Source organism: Harmonia axyridis, chromosome 1, assembly GCF_914767665.1.
Source record: "Harmonia axyridis chromosome 1, icHarAxyr1.1, whole genome shotgun sequence".
Lineage (NCBI taxonomy): Eukaryota > Metazoa > Arthropoda > Insecta > Coleoptera > Coccinellidae > Harmonia > Harmonia axyridis.
In genome coordinates this window covers 51423390-51444017 of record NC_059501.1, presented here as the reverse complement: position 1 = coordinate 51444017, position 20628 = coordinate 51423390, and the positions used below count along the sequence as shown (strand labels likewise).

At 31.6% G+C, this 20628-nt stretch overlaps 3 protein-coding genes across 3 annotated transcripts; 1 reads left to right on the top strand and 2 right to left on the bottom strand.

The window, feature by feature from the left end:
* Positions 1 to 282: 282 nt before the first annotated feature.
* LOC123688928 (probable ATP-dependent RNA helicase DDX43) lies at positions 283 to 8861 on the bottom strand. Its single transcript, XM_045627721.1, has 8 exons — positions 8586 to 8861; positions 8081 to 8379; positions 7241 to 7737; positions 5736 to 5845; positions 4970 to 5256; positions 2845 to 3086; positions 2148 to 2310; positions 283 to 515 (listed from the first exon to the last, which is right to left on the bottom strand). The coding sequence occupies exons 1-8, from the start codon at positions 8692 to 8694 to the stop codon at positions 405 to 407; spliced, it is 1818 nt and encodes a 605-aa protein (XP_045483677.1). The 5' UTR covers positions 8695 to 8861; the 3' UTR covers positions 283 to 404.
* Positions 8862 to 13463: 4602 nt separating this feature from the next.
* Positions 13464 to 15658, top strand: LOC123688851 (40S ribosomal protein S25). Its single transcript, XM_045627608.1, has 3 exons — positions 13464 to 13614; positions 13915 to 14007; positions 15369 to 15658. Exons 1-3 carry the CDS (start codon positions 13612 to 13614, stop codon positions 15627 to 15629), a joined length of 357 nt encoding a protein of 118 aa, XP_045483564.1. The 5' UTR covers positions 13464 to 13611; the 3' UTR covers positions 15630 to 15658.
* A 3468-nt stretch (positions 15659 to 19126) lies between these two features.
* On the bottom strand, positions 19127 to 20145 carry LOC123688795 (probable ubiquitin-conjugating enzyme E2 C). The gene is made up of 2 exons (XM_045627500.1): positions 19931 to 20145; positions 19127 to 19876 (listed from the first exon to the last, which is right to left on the bottom strand). Exons 1-2 carry the CDS (start codon positions 20032 to 20034, stop codon positions 19456 to 19458), a joined length of 525 nt encoding a protein of 174 aa, XP_045483456.1. The 5' UTR covers positions 20035 to 20145; the 3' UTR covers positions 19127 to 19455.
* Positions 20146 to 20628: the final 483 nt, after the last annotated feature.

Here is a 20628-nt window from a genome sequence, read left to right as displayed (position 1 = left end):
GGATTTTCAACACCCATTTCAGGTTTTTGTATGAAGTAGTATCTGTTTTATCTTTTGAAAATCAAGTGGAAAAATTTGCCTTCATCTCTAAAATTGGTTGTAATTTATACAGCTGATGTTTTCGATTGTATTCGTTAGTCTAAATGTTTACTGCTTTGCTGATGATACACATCTCTTATCTTCCTTCTCTACCAAAGAATTGGGCTGTATGTAGGATAAAAATGCAGACCTAGTTAATTATATCTTAGTCTGTATATTTCATCATGAAAAAAAAGAATAATATTTTAGCAAAAATATATATTAATTGATTGTTATAACCATATAACTGGAAAAATTAAAAATGATATTCAACAAAAAAAAAAAAAAAACCAGTCTTATAAACAGGAACATGTACAATACTGAATTTACCACCTTCTTCCACCTCGACCTCCCCTACCTCTATTGGGTTGAGATTCTCTTTTGGCTTTCATTGCTTCATATCGTTCAGCCATGTTGTAAATTTCATCAGGAACAAACTGGAAAAAAATATGAATAAATGTGAATATAAAATATAAATATAAAAAAAATATTGTTGTAACAACTGATAAAAACTCATTCTTGATAAGATATGTAAAGTTTAACAATCCCTGATTGAAAAATTGTGTAGGTAAATTTTGACATTTTACAAAAATTTAAAATTCCTATAATTAAAATTAATGGAAGTAAATTTTGTATGGTCAGTCTATACCACTGACTAGAGGAAGCTATTATAATGAACGTAAAAATGATGAATATGTGCCAAAAACTTTTAGTTATTGTTATAAAAAGTGAAACTTTTCATAATGAAACTTTGCCAGAATCAAAACTTGAAATTTCATAGAACATATTCAAACTTCTGTGAAAATTGAGAGTCAACATAAAAACAGTTAAGATTCAGCATATACCAATTTAAATAATTCTGCTCAAGTAAATTTCAACAAATATATTAACATATAAGATTTCTCTGTTAAATTTGATCATTTAGGAAAAAATAAAAAATCGGCAAAAAAAAAATTGAAAATAAATATTCAGCAGAAGGCTGAAGGACCTCGATAAAACTTTTTCTCTTCTCTAGTCAGCAGTTTTTGCAATAGATACATTTTTTATTGTCATAGTATCAAATCATGAAGCTACTATAAAATTAATGGAACATAAAAAAGTCTCTAGAATACTATGCAGGTGAGCAAAAAGAAATATGTCCACAAATTTCTCAATTATTATCTGTTAAACTTTTTGCCTCTCATTTTGCAACACTTGTCTATAAAAGAGGAGAAAATGAATCAAATATATTATGTGAAGATCATTTAATAGATGATTTGATGATTATAATTAGAGACTGTGAGTGGTTCTCAGTTCTAGTCATAAATACATAGTGATTTTTGGTCTATTCAGTTTCATAGCAAAGACTTTTATAAAACTGGTGTTGTTACACAAAATGGACATTATACTTGGTTTAAAAAATTCACCTGACATTTTTCAATAATTACGTTGATATCAATTTTTTCAATAACATTTGAAGAGCACTTATGTCATATTGAGAAATTATTACAAAAAAAGAAAGAATTCAGAATTAAACTTTTAGTAAAGTTAAGGAATTTCAAATTCCTCAGAATAAAAAAGTATCAGACAATTCCTAGTAAATTTTTATCGCAATTATATCCCTAATATTTCTCAAAATTGAATGCAAGATTGCAAGAAAAGTTTTAAATTGTTGAAAGATTTTTTTCACTCCATGTCTGGCAATTTTTAATCCTCCAACATCCACTTGCTGATACGTTTATTAAAATTTTAAGGAGGAACTTATTGGCTACCTTAATGGAGTATTAAAATTTTATTGTACCCTTAAATTTCAATGAATGATCCTGCTGCAACTGGTTATACATATATATATATATATATATATATTCAATTTCAAATTTTCACGGATAGAAATATTTGTTGAATTTACGGAATATCCCGAAAATGAATTCAACTAATATATTTTTTTTTTTTTAATTCACACAGTTGTGGAGTATATATATATATATATATATATATATATATATATTCGTATTAACTACTACTATACTACATATATAACCAATATGCACGATGTGCGGTTATAATAATATTATTGAATATCAATTTACCTGGTTGGCTTCTTCTAAGATAGGTATCAGTTCTTTAGCATGATGCCAGTCATTTTTTGTGAAGTAACTAATAGATTTGCCTGTTTTGCCTGCTCGTCCAGTTCTACCAACACGGTGTACATATTCCTCGATATTCTTGGGGAAATCAAAGTTAATTACATGCCTGTAAAAAAAAAAATATATATATATATATAGTTATTTCAATTTCACAAGAAAATTTTAGTGTCACATTGTTGGCAAGAACAATTTCAATGAACGTGCGCCGACAATAATAAAGGCTAGGAGGAAATAATAAAATAAGTAGAGTAATGCAAATTGAAAATAGGGTTTATTATTTGTCCCTTTTTTGAAAATGTAATTTTTTATTATTTTGGAGTGAATTAAAATATTTGGTAACATTCCTTTTCAATAAAATAAGATTTTTTTCTTGAACCAAACACAATGAGAAAAATGGAATAAAATAAGTTGGATTCACAGTGCAGCTAAAAAAAATAATGCTCTTAATTTGAAAGATATAGAGATTGGAACACTACCCTTGCATTCAACCAATGAATACATAAGAGATATTAATCCCATGAAAAACTATTACGTTATTACCAAATCAATTCCCATATACCTTATAATTGGTACTTAAATTTAGTATTAGAAACCAATTGAGGTAGCGTTTTATTCTTGAAAAAATAAAAAAATTACTTACGTTAAATCATCTATATCTAATCCTCTTGATGCTACATCAGTTGCTATAAGAATTGAGATATCTCCACTCATTATATCTTGTAATGCTTGCTCTCTATCTGACTGATCCCTGTCTCCATGGATAGAGGTACAATAGATATACCTAAGAGCTAATTCTGACGATACATGATCTGCACAAGCTTTTTTGCCACAAAATACAATAATCTTATCTTTCTGGGTCATGCCTTTTACAAAATCTAATAGCTGAAAATAAAAAATATTTATTTCAAAACTTATTTTGCCAAGTGATTGAAATTTTCCTATAAAACCTAACCTAACATTAGCAAGTTTTACACAAAACTAATTCTAACTTTCAATCTTCTGAAATGTCTCACAGATTGTTGAAACGGAAAAAGAAAATTATTATTATTATTATTAAGAGGGGTTTATAACACGTGACATTCTTGTGATCTACCAAAGTTTAACTATTCCTCTACCCTCAGCATTTTTGAGATCCCAGCACTTTTCAGGAAGAGTGAAACAATCTCAAACATTCCTCTGATTTATCGTCCTTTTCTACCACATGCAAGAATTCAAAATACAATTTTATGCCTTTATTTTTGATTTTGATAACTATTCTTCAATTATAAAATCATCTATTTTTTTCTATTTCAAATAAAATAAATAAGGACTTTCCGCAATGACAAACCCTTTAAAATGAATAATGGTGAAAACCTCACATAAATCGATGGTTTTTAGCAAAAAACATAGCTTACTTATGTTTGAACTGACTGCTGAAAGGGTATAGACCTCTCTTAACCCTTACTTACTAAAAAGTTGAAAACTCTTTGCAGTGTATTTAAACCAATAATATTGAACATTTATGGATTTCATTTGTTAATGGTAATTAATTCATATATAGAAAATCAATGAATATTTACTTATAAGCTTAGATGTGCAAGACAGCTTATTGAGTGTGGAACTCATAGAAATTAGATTTATGGCTCAGCCATTTTTAGGTTAAGGAGAAAGTGGAACAAAATTGTTGTGCCCACATCTGCGCTAATACTAGTAATTTGAGAATATTTAATAAATAGCTAAGGTCGATTGTTAATCGTTATTTCTAATGAAAATCCATTTTTCTGATGCTAAATTTGTGTGTTATATTTGCATGAAACTTTTTTTTTTCATTTCATATTGGTGTATTTGTGTTAGCAAATTTGTTAGTACTGGAATTTTTATTTTTGTATAATTTAGTAAAAAGGATCTTTGATGTAATCATTGACATTGAATAAATAAATATTTGCTAAAAACTTTCATTCCAATAAATTAAATAAATTTCTATTTCAATAATCGGACCAAGCTTCAATTTCCAAACCAAGATGCAGTTAGATTATAGATTTATCTGTTTCCCTATAAAAAGCCCACAGCCTATGAAATATTGTAAATCGTAAGATGTAGAAAAAAATAATCAAAAGATATATATGTACTATCAATCAAATTTGTGTGGGACTGCTAGTGCTATGAGGCGCATTCCTAGGTGTAGGATAGTGGAAAGCCACCCAGATATAAGGGGTACCGAGGAAATTAAATACTCGTAGAAAAAAGCGAGAGGTACATTTGATGTGATGCGCAAAATACTCTATAACTTATCTCTCAGTATCCAGACTTGAATCAGAAGCTTGGGATGTTATGTACTTTCAACACTCCTATAATGGCACCGCAACTTGAACCCTTACTGATGCTTCATGCAAATGCATTTGAGATATAGTATTTCCGCCGAATGTTTAGAATCCCATGGATTCACCACATTTCAAACAATCAGTGGGAGACTGGAATATCTCATAATTGCAAAACGCAGAAAATTGGAATAGGTATTTCGAACACATCCAGTTGTGTGAAAAATATAAACTACTACAACTTATCCTTCAATGGAAAATAGAGGATAAAAGATCAGAAGGATGCTGACGAATTTCATGGTTACTAACCTAACCTGTGAACGTGGAATAGGATGAAATTAACAAGTCTATTCAGAGTGACAGTGAATAGAGTAATTTGAGGGCCAACATCCACAAAAGGATAGACATTTAAAGAAGAAAAAGACAACCTATCAAGTAATGAAACTATTTTATAATTCAAGAACTTACTGCATTCAATTTTACTTCCACGTCATCTTCCATAATTTCTATTACTTGGGTAACAGAATGTACGGCAGCTAAATCCAAAGATCCTACATATATTTGTATTGGATCTCTCATATAACTAGTAGCAAGTCTACGAACGGAGTCAGGCCATGTAGCACTTGTCATTACAGTTTGACGGTTGGGGTTCACCGAATACATGATTTTTCGGATTTGTGGTTCGAAACCCATGTCTAACATACGGTCAGCTTCATCCAATACAACATAGGTTATATACTTTATGTTGAAATGACCTGAAAAGAAATAAACCTTTATTAGTAGTTGGTAATTCTAAATTGCCATACGAAGGTTTCTTCCAAAAATTGAAAGAATCAATCAAGTGATTTCCGCATAGAATCAAAATGAATCTGCATTGAAGAACCTAGTGAGCAAGGTAGTGTACACCCTTAATGCTTTTTAACTGCAAACTGAAGACAAACTAAGCAAGTAATATCACAATTCACCCATCTGATATAGTGAATTTTATACAATGATAATAGATACAAAATTAAATTTCAAATCTCATGTGGCAGTATTAAAGAAAGCCATCATATATAGAAAGAGACATTTTTGTTCTATAACATACAAAGATCAAGGTATCATTTTAGAAACGGCAAGCAAAATCTTGAAGTAATAAGTAGATCCACTTAAGAGTATGGTCGCCCATTACCTGTTGTGTATAAATACTAAGTTTTTCTCAAGAATAATAATTAATATATTAAGTAAATATTACCTGCTTCTTCAAGATCATTCATTCTTCCTGGAGTTGCAATTACAATGTCCACTCCCTTTTTCAAAGCACTTATCTGAAGTTGACGATTCACTCCTCCATATATACAAAGGCTAGAACAAATGCAATTCATTTTTATAAATAAATATTCATATTAAGTATATATGTGTGTATATATAAATACTGCTCGTCACAAGTTAAGAATATTGATTCATATATTCTTTATCATTTAAGATTTTCTTTTCAATTTCATAAAATTAGAAAGATTATAGAAATGTCTTTTGGTCATTGTAAAGCGAGTTCTTATCAGGTTTCATCATTTTTTGTCTATTTGTGTCAGAAATACAAATTTCAATGATTTTCTCTTCAGTATATTATTTTCATCAAGACCAAAGTCCTACGCAATTAAAAATCTAATTTTCATTATGCCAGGACATGATTTATCCAAGGACGATGTCAATACAGCCCTTGGGATGCTTCAAGCTGCTCATATACAGGTACAAACGATCAAATTCTTCAATGTTAGCCAAAGTGTGATATCACGTTTACTACTATTTTGTCAAAGGAATTGTTTATTAAAGACTCAGAACTAGTAGATCATGTGCTAAAATATCATCATGAGTTTCATTTGTGTATAATTTTCATCAAAATAATTAGACAATTTCCTGACTGACAGCATTTCTTCCTAAATAGACTTCTTAACACGTTCACTGCGACACGTATCCCCAGCGGCAGGTGTTGTGCCTTAAATTCAATGGGGCACCAAAAAGTTGGATTATTCCAGTGCCATACCCGATAACAATATCTCTGAATGAGTTGATTTCTCACTGATTTACACGAAAATAGCAATTGATTTCTATTGTAAAATTCTACTTATTTGTATAATTATCAGAACACATAATCGTGATGCCCATGACATTACCCGTTGGTTAGATATAGCTCCCAACAAATATTACACACGTATCCCCGGGGCATGTGCCGCACAGAAATCATGAATTGTAACATGCCGCCAGAAACATGTGCTACACATAATTTGAAATGGGCGAAATCTATTATCGCAGTGAACGTGTTATATGAATCGAGGATATCTTTCAGAGTTGATTTTGATTATTTTATTTGCATCCATTTCATAACTTTTTTGGATTCAATAGCCTGACTTTTTTCACAAGGCTTTTCACAACAATTTACTTTATTTTGGTATTAATGACACTAGCTTGTGCCTCACAGGTTGGAGTCTGAATTGCAAGTTTCACAATTCAATGAAAAATTAACTTTCTTTTAGCAACATTAGCAGATATTCTCAAATTTTTTAGGGAGCTCCTTAACTTTCGATCCTCTTGAAGATATTAACATCAAAACAATTGGCAAATACATATTTCAAAAGAAAATTAAAATTTTCTGAAGAGAAAACACAAATTAATTCAATACCCTCAGATTTTGACATGCAGTTTATATTATGTCAGTTAGTTCTAGTAAATTAAAACTATAATAATAAGAAGTCTACTTACGATGTAATTCCTTTGTAATGATATTTATTCACTTCTCTTTCTATTTGAAGTGCCAATTCTCTTGTAGGTGCAATTATAAGAACAGTAGGTCCTTTTCTTTGGTCTCTAGGAATTGTTTGTCCCTCAATATGAATCAGAGCTGGTAACAAAAATGCTAAAGTTTTTCCTGTGCCAGTTTGAGCTATTCCTATCATGTCTTCCCCGCTCAAAAGAACCGGCCATGATTGACTTTGAATAGGAGATGGTTTTTCAAATCCAACCTTTTTAATTTCCTCCAAAATTTCAGGATATTGATGAAAAGCATGTTCAAATTTCATACATGGTTTCTTTATCGCACTATTCTCATTAGAAAACACTCTTTTAACTACAATATTATTATTCTGTAAGCGAAATTGTTCAACCTCTTCATCAGTCAATGCAGTTACTTCTGGATGCTCTTGATAAAAATTTTTTACAATAATATACATACTGTCAAACTCTTCCCTATTTCTCATGTCCTAAAACAAAACACATTTCAATTTAATTTCTCAAATTGATCAAAAGTCTTCCATATATTTGAAATATAATTAAAAGAAATTAGGAGATCATTGACTTTAAGTAAGCAGCTTTTGAGTGCTTATACATATGATCGACTGATTTTTTCTGAGAACAAGCGCTTAGAAGTGTCAAGTTCATAAACTTAATAAATACTACTTCGAAAAACTTGTTATAATGTTGAGGCTAATTTCATAAAAACAAAAAGAATTATTTTAAGAAAAAACAGATATCCGAGTTATTAATTTCAATACAGTATTCTTAATGGGATGAATATAATGAATAATAAAAATGATTATTACTCACACTCTCTGCAAACACAGCTTTCCAATCTATATTGTTCTCATATTTTTTAGTCTTCCAACCATTAATATAAACTACATCTTCCGAATTTTCTTCTTCCTTTTGCTGTTCAATTGGTTCGGAATTAATACTTAATACTTCAACTTCATTAGTGATTAACTCTATGAGATCTTTTGCTTTTTTAATGTCCTCCTTCTTTCCAGAAATTTTTACAATTGTTTGATCTCCATCTGTATCTTTAGTAACATTAACTCTGGCTCCAGATTCAGTTTGTATTTCTTTAATTTTGGAACCACCACGACCTGTTCACATAAAACAAAAATTCAAATTTGCATGTTTTTGAAGATGACAATAATAGAAATGGTAATAAACAAAAAATAAAGATCGAGCTGGGTTACTTCAACTTTAAATATAACAAAGCCCACTAAGGACTGAATACATGTATATCACCATGAGGTGTTATTATCTGACAAATAATACATAATTACTTCACGTTTGGTGATATTACCTATAACTTTTCCTACAAGCTGTGTAGGTATATTCATCTTAATGTCTTCGAAACTTGGTTTTGAATATCTTCCCTTATTTTCATTCCTTCTTCGTGGTCGATAATCCATGTTGTCACAATTATTTGATCTTATTTATCAGTTATAATGTAAAGTTTCACTGTCTCGATTAAACAAGTTTCAATCACTTCGTAGATCGGTTATCGATTCAAAATTTGAACTTATTTCAACACTTTTGACTAGTATAAATAACCAAAGACTGTATAACCACAGATTAGTCTGTGGTATAACCTCAAAGAGACCCGATATAAATTAATTCCATAGAATCTGTTCTTTTTCTTTTTATGTCAGTTCATGATTTGCTCAGCAGTCTTTTTCAAACATTTTTTCTGTGTAGAACTGGAATCTGTAAACGATTATTATTATTATTATTATCCCCATAAATAAAATTTCATGTGCTATCAGTGCTTACCTCGATAAAAATAATCATCATCGATAAAATGCAGGGAACATACTTTCATATTTCTTGTCACTGATTTATCGATTTTGGATTTCAATTGCCAAGCTTTTTGTCGATCCATCAGCACTTTACTCCCAAATTTCCCTTCCATCCAAACATGATATTTATTACCAGTTTGAGGGAAAGCATGGAACTTGATATTTGAACTTTTTTTCCCAGGAAAAGAACACTGAGGAACTGAACAATAGCGATTCGAACGACTCATAACTTTTGAAATGATAAAAAAAATATATAAATATTCGTCGAATATCAGACAAAAACAAAGCAGAATGCAAGAACCTCAGAGGAATGAAAAGGACTGACTACCTCTGAGGCAAGAACCATGTCAACATTTCTAGTTACTGATTGTCACCAGGTGGCGTAGCGCTTATGTTGATTCGCCTATAAACTCAGAAAAAGAAAGAAAATAAAATATTCTTTTTAAAGAAGAGAAAAAGGTAAAAGTGCTTGAAGAGCGAAAAATGACAATGATTAATGGACTTCTATATTCTACCCGTATAGTACTATATTGCATCAAAACTGCAGAGATTTTCACGGATTCGTTTGTCTGTGAGATGCTATCATCAATTTCGAGAGATTCTGAGGAAAATGTCTTGGCACCCCATTGTCAGATTATCGAGATTTGTGAGAAACAAATCACATATCATATGTAAATGACATCAATAGTGATCACAATTGTTATCCCTGAGGATATATGATTATGATTATCCCATTTTCCTCCATTACAGCTCGCGATGCCTGGTTATGAACATTTCGGCTAACATATTTGATATTATTGGACATCAGATATATGAGGATTCCGTTATTATGGTCTCTCTTAAAAAAATCTCACAATATGTCGTTTCTCGGTCATGTGAATTATTCTGGCGTCATCTTGTGGCATGAAAAGATGTATGGAAGATCTTGGATTTTTATCTCATTTCATAGCCAATGTGGAGCAGTGTATAAAAAATTATCAATGGCGGTGCCTAATATAACCAAGGAAGATCATTTCTTAGTCGGGTTCTGGCCGCCGAACATCCAAATTCCATCCCAACCAGAAATGAGAGCAATTGAGAGAATTGATGAGCAAAAACCCCGAAAATTGCAAAAAATCCATTTTCAAAGCTCCATATCTCGAAAACTGTCCATTTTTGAGCTTTGTGACTAAGGACTTTTCTGATCAGTTCGTCAAGAACTACAACATATCAAAAATTCAGACAAATTCACGGAAAGCCATTTCCCATACTAAACGTGCGGGGTCCTTTCTGAGTAATATCACTGAATTTCTTATTCCAACACCTTGGTGCCTGCTTCAGACCATAAAGACTGCGTCGAAGTTTGCATACTTGGTTGCTGCCATCTTCGTAACCTTGAGGTTGCTTCATGTATAGTGTATACCTCCTTACTCAGTTAACCATATAGAAAAGCTGTTCACACATCGAATTGAGTCAAAGACACATTTTTTTGTTAGCAGCAATACTCAACAATGACCTAATAGTCCCACCTTAGGCCACTGGGCTATTTCTTTATGAATAACACTTGATTACCAAACGTGCTTTGTACTTGTCAATGGATTTATCTGGATTTGTTTTGAGCTTGACTACCCACTTGCAAGGTATTGCCTTCTATCTTGCTGGTAAATTTTTCATTTCCCAGGTACAACTTTCTTGTACTGATTTCATCTTTCTCTCCATAGCTAAAATCCAATTTTCTTTTTCATTGCAAGATATTGCTTTTTCGTAGGATAATGGTTCTTTAAGCTCATTGAATTCTTCTGCAACTGCCATGGCATAATTTTCAAAATGTTGAGGCAGCTTCGTTTCTCTTCTATTTCTCAGCTGTCTCCTTAATTCGATGTTGTCTTCTGCACTCACATCAAAGCCAATTTCTTCAGTTACATGTTCGTCTTCTACAACATTTTGCTTTGTTCCTATAGCTTCTCTCTGTGTGTTTCTTATTTCTGGATTTACATGGATATCTTCTATAATATTTTTGTCAGATCGATCCTCAATTCCATCATTTTTCAGTGAATCTTTATTGTTTATGTATTCAATGTATTATGAATTCAAGAACATTTTCTTGTGGAAGTGAAAACAGATTCTCTTTCTCAGTCTCATTCACTGCGTTGTTTTGTCCCTACAAAACAACGCAGATTCGATACCAGTTAGAAATGAACAACGACGGATTATATATACAGCAGCCGCCAAAAATGCAGAAGGCAAAAGAAATCTTTTGGAGCGATTATCTGCTAAAATGAATAGATATTTCATAGAATTCGAGGGTACTGATCCTCTCAAATGACCTATTCCTTCTAGACTGAAGACATCGAAAAAACTCTCACATATTTTGCATATGACGAACAAGGAGATAATCCCAATTTTTTTTCCGAACGACCAGAACATCGAGTCATTGCATCTTATTACTTACTGTACAGCCTCCACAATATCAGCAATGTTTGACGTGAAGCCAAAACCTAGAAGTGAGCAACCAGAGATGGTGGATATAATTATGGATCGCCATAAGCGACATGCAAACTATGCCAAAAATGAAAGTGCTTGGCGTTAAACCCACTCTCTAAACAGCTGAATGCTACTGAATGCTACATTAGAGGCAATAATAATACTACCACCCTCAATCATTTGCTGTACATAGATGATTTTAAACTGATAACAGGCAATAAGAACCACCTAGAAATTATGGCCAAACTAGTAGAAAGCTTTTCGAAAGATGTAGGTATGGAATTCGGATTAGACAAGAGTCGTACTCGTACTGTTATATATTTTTGAAATCAGGAAAAATTAAGCTTTCAGAAAATGGCACAAAAATCTAGTGTTCCCATTTGAAAAAACATAACTTTGTGTCATAGCTTCGTAATTAAAAACCCTATTGAAAATAAGAGCACGCTACTGGATTCTACGTAAAAAAGTGTCTCTATAATGTTTTAATTTCAGAGCTCTATCATCAGTATTAGCGGAGATATAAATGATTTTCGATATCGCCATTTTTCCAATTTACGCTTATAACTCGAAAACAAAAGAAGGTGGCCAAAAATGAATACTACCCTTGTTAGTTTCTCAGAAAACGAGACCGAGAATGGGGTATCAGATTTTGTCTATCTCATCTGGTTTGAAAGTTGTAGTGCTAAAACATCGAAATTTGCCCACCCTGTACTTACAAATATTCGTGAATGAAATGATGTACACGTTCAGATGACATCTAGATCAATTTAACTTTACGGTCATTCAAAATTATTTTGTGAATATTTTTGATTTTTTCGTCGGTGACAGCCTCTTTTGGGCGTCCACTGCGTTCGCTGTCTTCGGTGCCTATTTCACCACGTTTAAATTTAGCAACCAATCAATGATGGTTGATTTTCCTGGTGCAGACCCGGGAAACTCTTCATCAAGCCAAGGTTTTGCTTCAACTGTATTTTTTCCTTCCAAAAAGCAATATGCTACTGAAAATGCCATATACTCCCTCTATCTATGACTATTACTCTGAGAATGCACAATATTAGCATGCAAGAAAATTAATATTGATAACATAAATATTTGCACACAATCTTGTATTTTGAGGAACTATTACATACGTGTTGACTCTGTGGATCTGTATCTTATCGGTTTATGTTTACAAGCCTCACCCCTTTCAGCAGTTCCGGACGAAATTAGAGGAAACAAAATAATCGATAAAGGATCTGCAACAATATCAGTTTTCAGCTTTTTTATAAGACTGGTTTATGAGGAAGATCTACTTCTACATTGCGCCAGGTTGTATAATTATTATTATTTGTTTGATGTCTGTTTTCTAGTTCTGTTATTTTTACCTAGATCCCAACTAATGAATATTGATACAGAACGGAAGCTACTTCAATCTGACCCTTATAATTGGATTGTTCACCAAATTTATGAAAGCAGTTACTAAAGTTGCTTATACATATATGTATAAATACTTGAATATCTAATTCTTGCTAGGTCCTGGTAAACAATCCAATTGAATTTGAAAGGCGTTGTGAAACTATGAAATAATTTATTGTAATTGGAGAAAACGATTTTAATTCCAATATTTTAGACCAGTAATGACTATCCACAATGTTCAAATATGTTCAAAACAAAAGTTGAAACTCTGTAACACTACTTTTTTAACTCACTGAACACTAATATTGAAAAATTTAACCGTTAATGATTGCAGAAATGTACGACATCAAAGCTTTCAACCCTACGCATGAAATTACTGTTCCCGCCGATAGGTGGCTTGAAGATGAACTTAGATCGCTAAGATTGTCTTTTACATGTATTTTATATTGTGACCTACAAAAAAATAATCGAAAGCTGCTAACTCGATTAGTTTTCGATGCTCGAAATCATAATAAAAATATCATCTTTTAGATGAATACTGAAAAAAAGAAGAACAAAAATTTTCACTCTTATCAGTGTAGTCGAATGACGTTAGTGGCAATGTCATTCACTTTGTAAAATCCTCGTATTGATTGAAGTTCTTTCTTCAGAGTTCACTAACGGTGTGTCAACATGGTAAGTATTTAGTTTTGGTATATTTTACTCAGAATGATTCAAAGATAACTTCTTGATTAATTAGGATCAAATGTGCTTGAAAATGTTTATCAAATTTTTAATATAATACTCGACCAAGAGTAAAACCATTTTACCAGAACTTAGGTTAGAAAGCCACGTGAAATTTTAAGTGATGAAAATTTTTCTGCAATATAACACTGTGATTGTTAAAACTGATTTAATGAGTCTGATACTAGTTTTTTCAAATTATTTTACATTTATAAGCCACGAACTATTTTTAATATTGATGTTTTTCTATAGCCACCCAAAAAGGACGCCAAAGGCGGTGCTAAACAACCGCAGAAAACCCAAAAGAAGAAAGAGGGTTCAGGTGGTGGAAAGGCTAAAAAGAAGGTATGTTGATTGTAGGAATATTAATTTAACCTATTTAAGTATGCAAACCATGATAATATATTTCAGAACGGTATTTTCACCAATTTCGAAATTGGCATAATATTATAGGCTCAGTATTTTGTTTAATAATTCTACTTTTTCCGGAATTAACATAAATTTTACATACCGTTATATTTATTATTCCCTTAAATTATTTTCAGACTTTGAAACCATAATTAATAATTCTACTGTTGATTATCCACTTGCTTGCTCAAACAAATTAGGGGTTTCAATCGGTTTGAATAATAATTAAATTCAAACAATAAAACAAATAGATTTTTCTCTTACGAAGGACCCTATTTTTTTGGGCTACTTCAAAGTGAACTGAAAGAATTCTCAATTACTATTATTGATCTGTTAACCTAATTGGTCAACAAATTGTTTTCTTGTTTGAACATTATTAATGGTTAATCTCTTGTAATTTGTAAACAACAAAAAGTTCTTAATTAGCTTAACGGTATTTGTTTCATAATGAAAATAATTAAGTCTTTAGTGCCAGATTTTATGGAAAATGTTAAAAAAATTAAAATGAATGGACGAGTGGGTGTAGTTACCGAACCGAAGTATGGTTGTTCTGGCTCATTGAAGTTTAAGGAAATAAGTGGTGTTCTTTTATCCAGGAAAGTATTCGGCACTTCAGCCACCGTTGCATCAAATCATACTTTCACTTGTTCTTTTAGTCACCAATGCAGCTCCGTCATTTGTTCTACACCTGATGAGCCATCTGACAGCTCATCGTGTTTCAATCAGGGTGGATCTGTGATGAATAAAAGAACACCACTATAGTAATTTTTTTTTTGGGGAATTTTATATATACGGACCGCTAACTTACTAAACAAAGGATATCATACCCAAGGATTAAGTTCGCAATTGGAGAACTTGATCTTTGTGCTTCAATGTGAACCTATAATCATTATACAGGGTGATTCAGGTTGAAACTGTCAAATGTTCAAAATTTGTCCCAGAAAAAAATTTATTTCTATCATTTCTTCATCATCATACCTTTCTTCATTTTCCAGATAGAGGGTGTCAATGGTTTCAAAAAAGATCTGTTTCATATTGTTGAAGAACTTTTTGACTAATTATGATGAAGCTTTGCATGCCTATTTTTACATCTTACGGATAATATTATCAAACTAAACCTGAATATTGATCTATATTGCTATGTATGACAAGAGCCATTTTCCATTTTATGATGACACAATATGAGCAAGAAACCTGTGATTGCTAAAACTGATTTAATGAGTCTGATATCTTCAAGAACATTCTTTTGTTCCTCTATCAATAGCATTTTATTGACAATTTTTTTTTTATCTTTGCAGAAGTGGTCTAAAGGAAAAGTTCGTGATAAGTTGAACAATCAAGTTCTTTTTGATAAGGCAACTTATGATAAACTCTATAAAGAGGTTCCATCTTACAAACTGATCACTCCATCTGTAGTATCGGAAAGACTTAAGATAAGGGGTTCTTTGGCCAGGAGAGCACTCATTGAACTTCAACAGAAGGGCTTGATTAAGCAAGTCATCCAACACAGAGCGCAACTCATTTATACGCGTACCACAAAGGGCGATGAAGCCGCATAAAAAAGTTATTAATAAAATTGTTTAATACATTTTTTATTTTTGAATTTTTTCCCATGATTCCTGGTACAGTGCACAGATTTTGAAATATTTCAAAAGCATCTAAGGCTGTGAGTAATGAATTAAAAATTGCCCGAGGACAAGAATTTAGAAATATACAAGAAATTCCTGTATGAATGTTTTTTCACTTATGAATATTTACTTAACGTTGTAGCTCCCTGTTTCACCTTAATCGGTCCTTCAGATCTAATGTATTAATTCACTCAATCCCATGTTTATTATGCAGATTCTGGAAACTGAAATATTGGAGAGTTATTACAACGCTATAATAAACTATCTTCTAAGGTGTATGTTGAAAGTGAATTATTGCAAGACGCTGTTAACGGAAGTCAAAGTGACATATTTGTATTTTGCGTATAATTTGGCAATTTCAAAATCAACAATGGTGTCAGTGATGATATCTGATTTTTCATAATAGATACAGTTTGTGTAGAAAATAAATCAACCAAATCGACTAGTTAACTAAGATTTTAGAACTACAAACTTCTCTTGAAATTTGTCGATTTGCTAAAATTTTTGTCACTAGACTCATATTTGTTAATTATTTCAGTCAATTCTATGAATAAAAACAGGTGGGGTTACTTAAGCAAACCCCATTTCTAAAATGAATACTTCATGAGTTATATAGGAAGAACTTTAAATGAGGAAATACTGCTAATTCTAACTGTGAAGTAGTCTGTGACTTTTAAGAAAGAAACTAAAATTCTCATAAACAACATTTCATGAATTGTAATCAATTGTTCGTTGGGGTTTTGTTGAGAAATCCATTAACCAATAAAATTCTTACAAGTGATTGATTACAATTCAAGAAATTTAGTTATCAAAATATCGGATTTTAGTTTCTTTCTGTTTTTCGGAAGCACAGACTACTTCACACAGTTAGAAAGTGCGGTTTTTCCTCATTTAGTGTTCTCCTAAAATGTTCATTTTAGGTCTAGGCAGGGTTTGTTTGAGTAACCCCTTCCCCCCTCTTTTTTGATACGTAGAATTGGTTCTTATTTGAAAATATTAATTTTTGATGGATTTGAATTGTTCAAGTTCATGATCTTCTGATGAACACCCTTTACATTTTTGTTCCAAACCGCAAACTGTCTTAAATAATACCACGTATTTGCAGAATCGAAAATGAAAAGTGTTTTTTCCGAAAAAACTTTTTTGCAGAGATATTCAAAAAATATACGTCTTCGTCGCCACCATTTTTTTCATAACAATCCCATTAACTCAAGAACCGATGAGTTAATATGTGTGGCATATTGCTGAAATAGTCATCAAAAAAGCTATTTAATGATGTAATAATATACTGGGTGTGCCATTTGAAATAAGGAAGTAGTAGTCTGTTTTCGGTATAACCGGAAGTTGTAGAGATCTGAAAATAATTTAGGGAGAAAGATCATTTGTCTCAAACCCCAACATGCAAATTTTCAGCACAAAATTATTATTATTTTTCCATAAACGTCTAATGGGTCATCGCGGTGAATCACCTTGTACTTGTTTATACTTTCAACACTTTTGCTTCGATGAGGTTTGGTGAGGGCAGTTTCATGAATAAACTCAAATGTTTGCCCGGGATGGTCACATAAATGCTCTTCAATGATAGTGGTATGGTATATCCAAAGTCACTCGGAGGAAACCCCAATATTTCGATTATAAAAGGGTTGTCCAAGTTTCCAGAAATTTCTTTGGGGCCAGTGAATTTATTCATAACAATACTTTCGAATAAACCCATCAGGTATTAAGCGGATCGCGGTATCCACTCCAAAGGGACATCTGGCCAAGCGTTTTTATGGACTAGTTCAAGTGACTTTGGATATACTATAACAATATTATCCACTAGAGGAAATATGCAAGAATATATCTGTTGAAATATTTCGTCCATGAAATTAATTGAATTATTTCATATGCGGTAGTCAGTACAAGTTTTCACTATAATTTTCCGTGAAAATTTTTTGACATTCACATTCTATTTCATCTTCTTTGCTCCATATAACTTGATCAGCAGCTATATTGAATGAATGATCAAAGAGAAGTCCGCCACAATTTATAGTTTCCAAAATATCATCCGCAAAATTTTTCAAATCTGTAACATCCCTTTATATGTTTTTCAGTATTAAATAAAAAAATCAATATCTAGAGAACATCAAATCATTCTTTTGTTGGAACTCATCGTTGAAACAATCATCAATCTATGAGTTGTTATGGCATTCCTTCTAGTGGAGAGAATACATCCTAAATTCATCTTTTCCAATCTCTTGTTTGTGGCCTATTACTTGAAACATGTTTTTTATTTCACTATTCTGAGATATAGTACATGAACCATGTAACTAAAGTGCACCAGACCTGTGCTAAATTGGACCTACCCTAGGAGGGTTGAATTTCGTAACACAAACCTATAGTGAGTGGAACCCTATCGTTTGCGACCATTCCTGGCTCAAAATTCGAAAATTAGTATAGACATTATGTCAAAATGATAGAACGATCTGTTCGAAAAGAGACCTCTCAAATTTGAAATGTAGTTTCGATTCAGCAAAATATTGCTATGTACCGCCCTACACTATAAAATAATAGTGCTGTGTAGAAGGTAGACAAAAAACACGATAACACACAGCTGTTAGTTCTCACAGTGGTATAGTGGTTGATCCTCAAAAATTAGTATGCATAAGTATTATTTACTTTTAAACAGTAGGACCCCATATCATCCGTGCTGCATGGGATAATACGAATATTCATTTGTTACATAATGTTCATATTATACATATATGTAACTATTCAAAAGATGACAGAAAAAATAGATCTGATAAGCTCAAACTAAGTTTATATGTTTAGCATTAAGAGATAACAGAACAAAAAACAAACAATTCTACACAAATAAAAGAGTAAACTCAACAAAATAAGAGAATTAAAGACTACATAGTCTCTGTCAAGTGATTTACGGTAAGGCTAATTCGATGATACTCCAAAAACACAATTTCGATGATACGAAATCATAGCACGGGTAATCCGCAGACTGTATAATCCACACACGAATAATTGGGGTTCTACTTTATAAAATTTTTGGGTTATAATTTTTTTTTAATGAAAACCTATTCTGTGGGCCCAATGAGAAACACCTGGCTGACCATTGTACATCTCACTATAGTTTTAGAACACAACTTATTATTGAACAAAAATTTTTATAGAAGTTAATTCAGTTTTTTCTCATACTTGAAGTATTTTATCGGATTTGATTTAAAATGGAGATATCAGTGTTCACAGCATTTGATATTAGGTTTTCCAGATATTTCAGAAGTCCTTGATGGCCACGAAAGTCTTAATCAATCAGGGATGTTTTGCCTATTCAGAATAATTATTGATATTATCATGAAGTAAGGTTCAAATCAATAGACCTTTTCAAATGAATGGAAACATAATATTCTACTTTCACAACTGAAAAATAAGGAGAATTGAAAAATAAACAAATTTTAATCCAAAAGTATAAAGAATTCACAGAAAATTTATCGAAACCTTTCATTCATAAGTATAAAAAACAATTTAAACTATTGCTCAGAAAAAATGAAAGATTCCAATGAGTCTCAGTTTATAAAATTATGAACACATCTTGATTAAGATATTTTAGTGGTATTTTAAAAATTCATATCTGCATAAGTGATTCTGAGAAACATGTAAATGAAAAAAGAAGTAATTTTGTGATCATAAATTCTTATTTTTCTCAAAAACGCACAATTGCAATATAAAATTCCTAATAACTTAAAAAAATAATACAATTGGTTAACTAAGCTTCCTTATACATCTCTATAACAAATTTCTTGAATTCTTCTGGCTTCTGCCATTTCTCTGCTGCTAATGTGTTGAGAGGACTGTCTACATTTGGATCTCCTAATAAAGCCTGAATTGAAATAAGAAGACCTCTTACATCATAAAGGGCAGTCCATTTGTCTTTTAAAATATCTAAACAAATATTGCCTTTTGCATCTACATTTGGATGGAAGCATGGTGTAATAAATTTCACGAAAGGGGCCGAGTACGGGTATGCACTAGGAAATTTCAACTTTAGTTTGAATTTCATATTTTCATACACAGAGTCTTTTGGACCCATAATAGTGCCTATCCAACTAAAGAAGTTATCTCCATCTGGGAAAGCTGAGATGCTCTTATCCGGGGATACCATTAGGGACATCAACTCTTTCTGTAATCTAAAAAAAAAAGTTACAACCAAATGTATTTATTGAAAAAATAGTTGTTATAACCTTTTTGATACTGCATGGTTATCCGTTGATGTCGTTTTGGAGTCATCATTATGTTTCGAACTGTCACTAGTAGATTGTAAGCTAGGATTGAAATTTTGGGCCATTTTTGACTAAAATTAATATAAGTGCTCAAACTACCAAAAATTCGTTAAATTTATTTTGACAGGATATATATTTCAATCCCACCAATCACCAACGGAATTCAGAATTGAAAGGAAAACAGGTAAACCATAGAAAATCAATAAAATGTCATGTGTAACGAATTAACTACGTTCATCGGGTCTACAATAAACTATCAGATTCAAGATTCATTGAGTTCAACATCATGAAGAAATAATAAACCTGACAAATGTAAAAGCATAATAATGTAATAAGATGAGAATGATATTACTAGCTAGTTGCGTTATTCTGTAAATAAAAATTGATTATAGGACATCGAAGGAAAAAAAATTATCAATTATAAGTGTACAAGTATTTTATTTTCACGGTTTTTCTGTTCTGGGTTATCTTCCATTCTCATGAAGAAATAATAAACCTGAAAAATGCAATAACAAAAAAAAAACCTTGTCTTACCCTTAGATACGCTTATGGAATTTTTTGGTTAATAATAATAATAAATCCCAAAAATCAGGTATATTTACGCTCATCCAATTAAAAACGTGACCACGCTTGTCGCTACTGTGGTCTATTCATAGCGC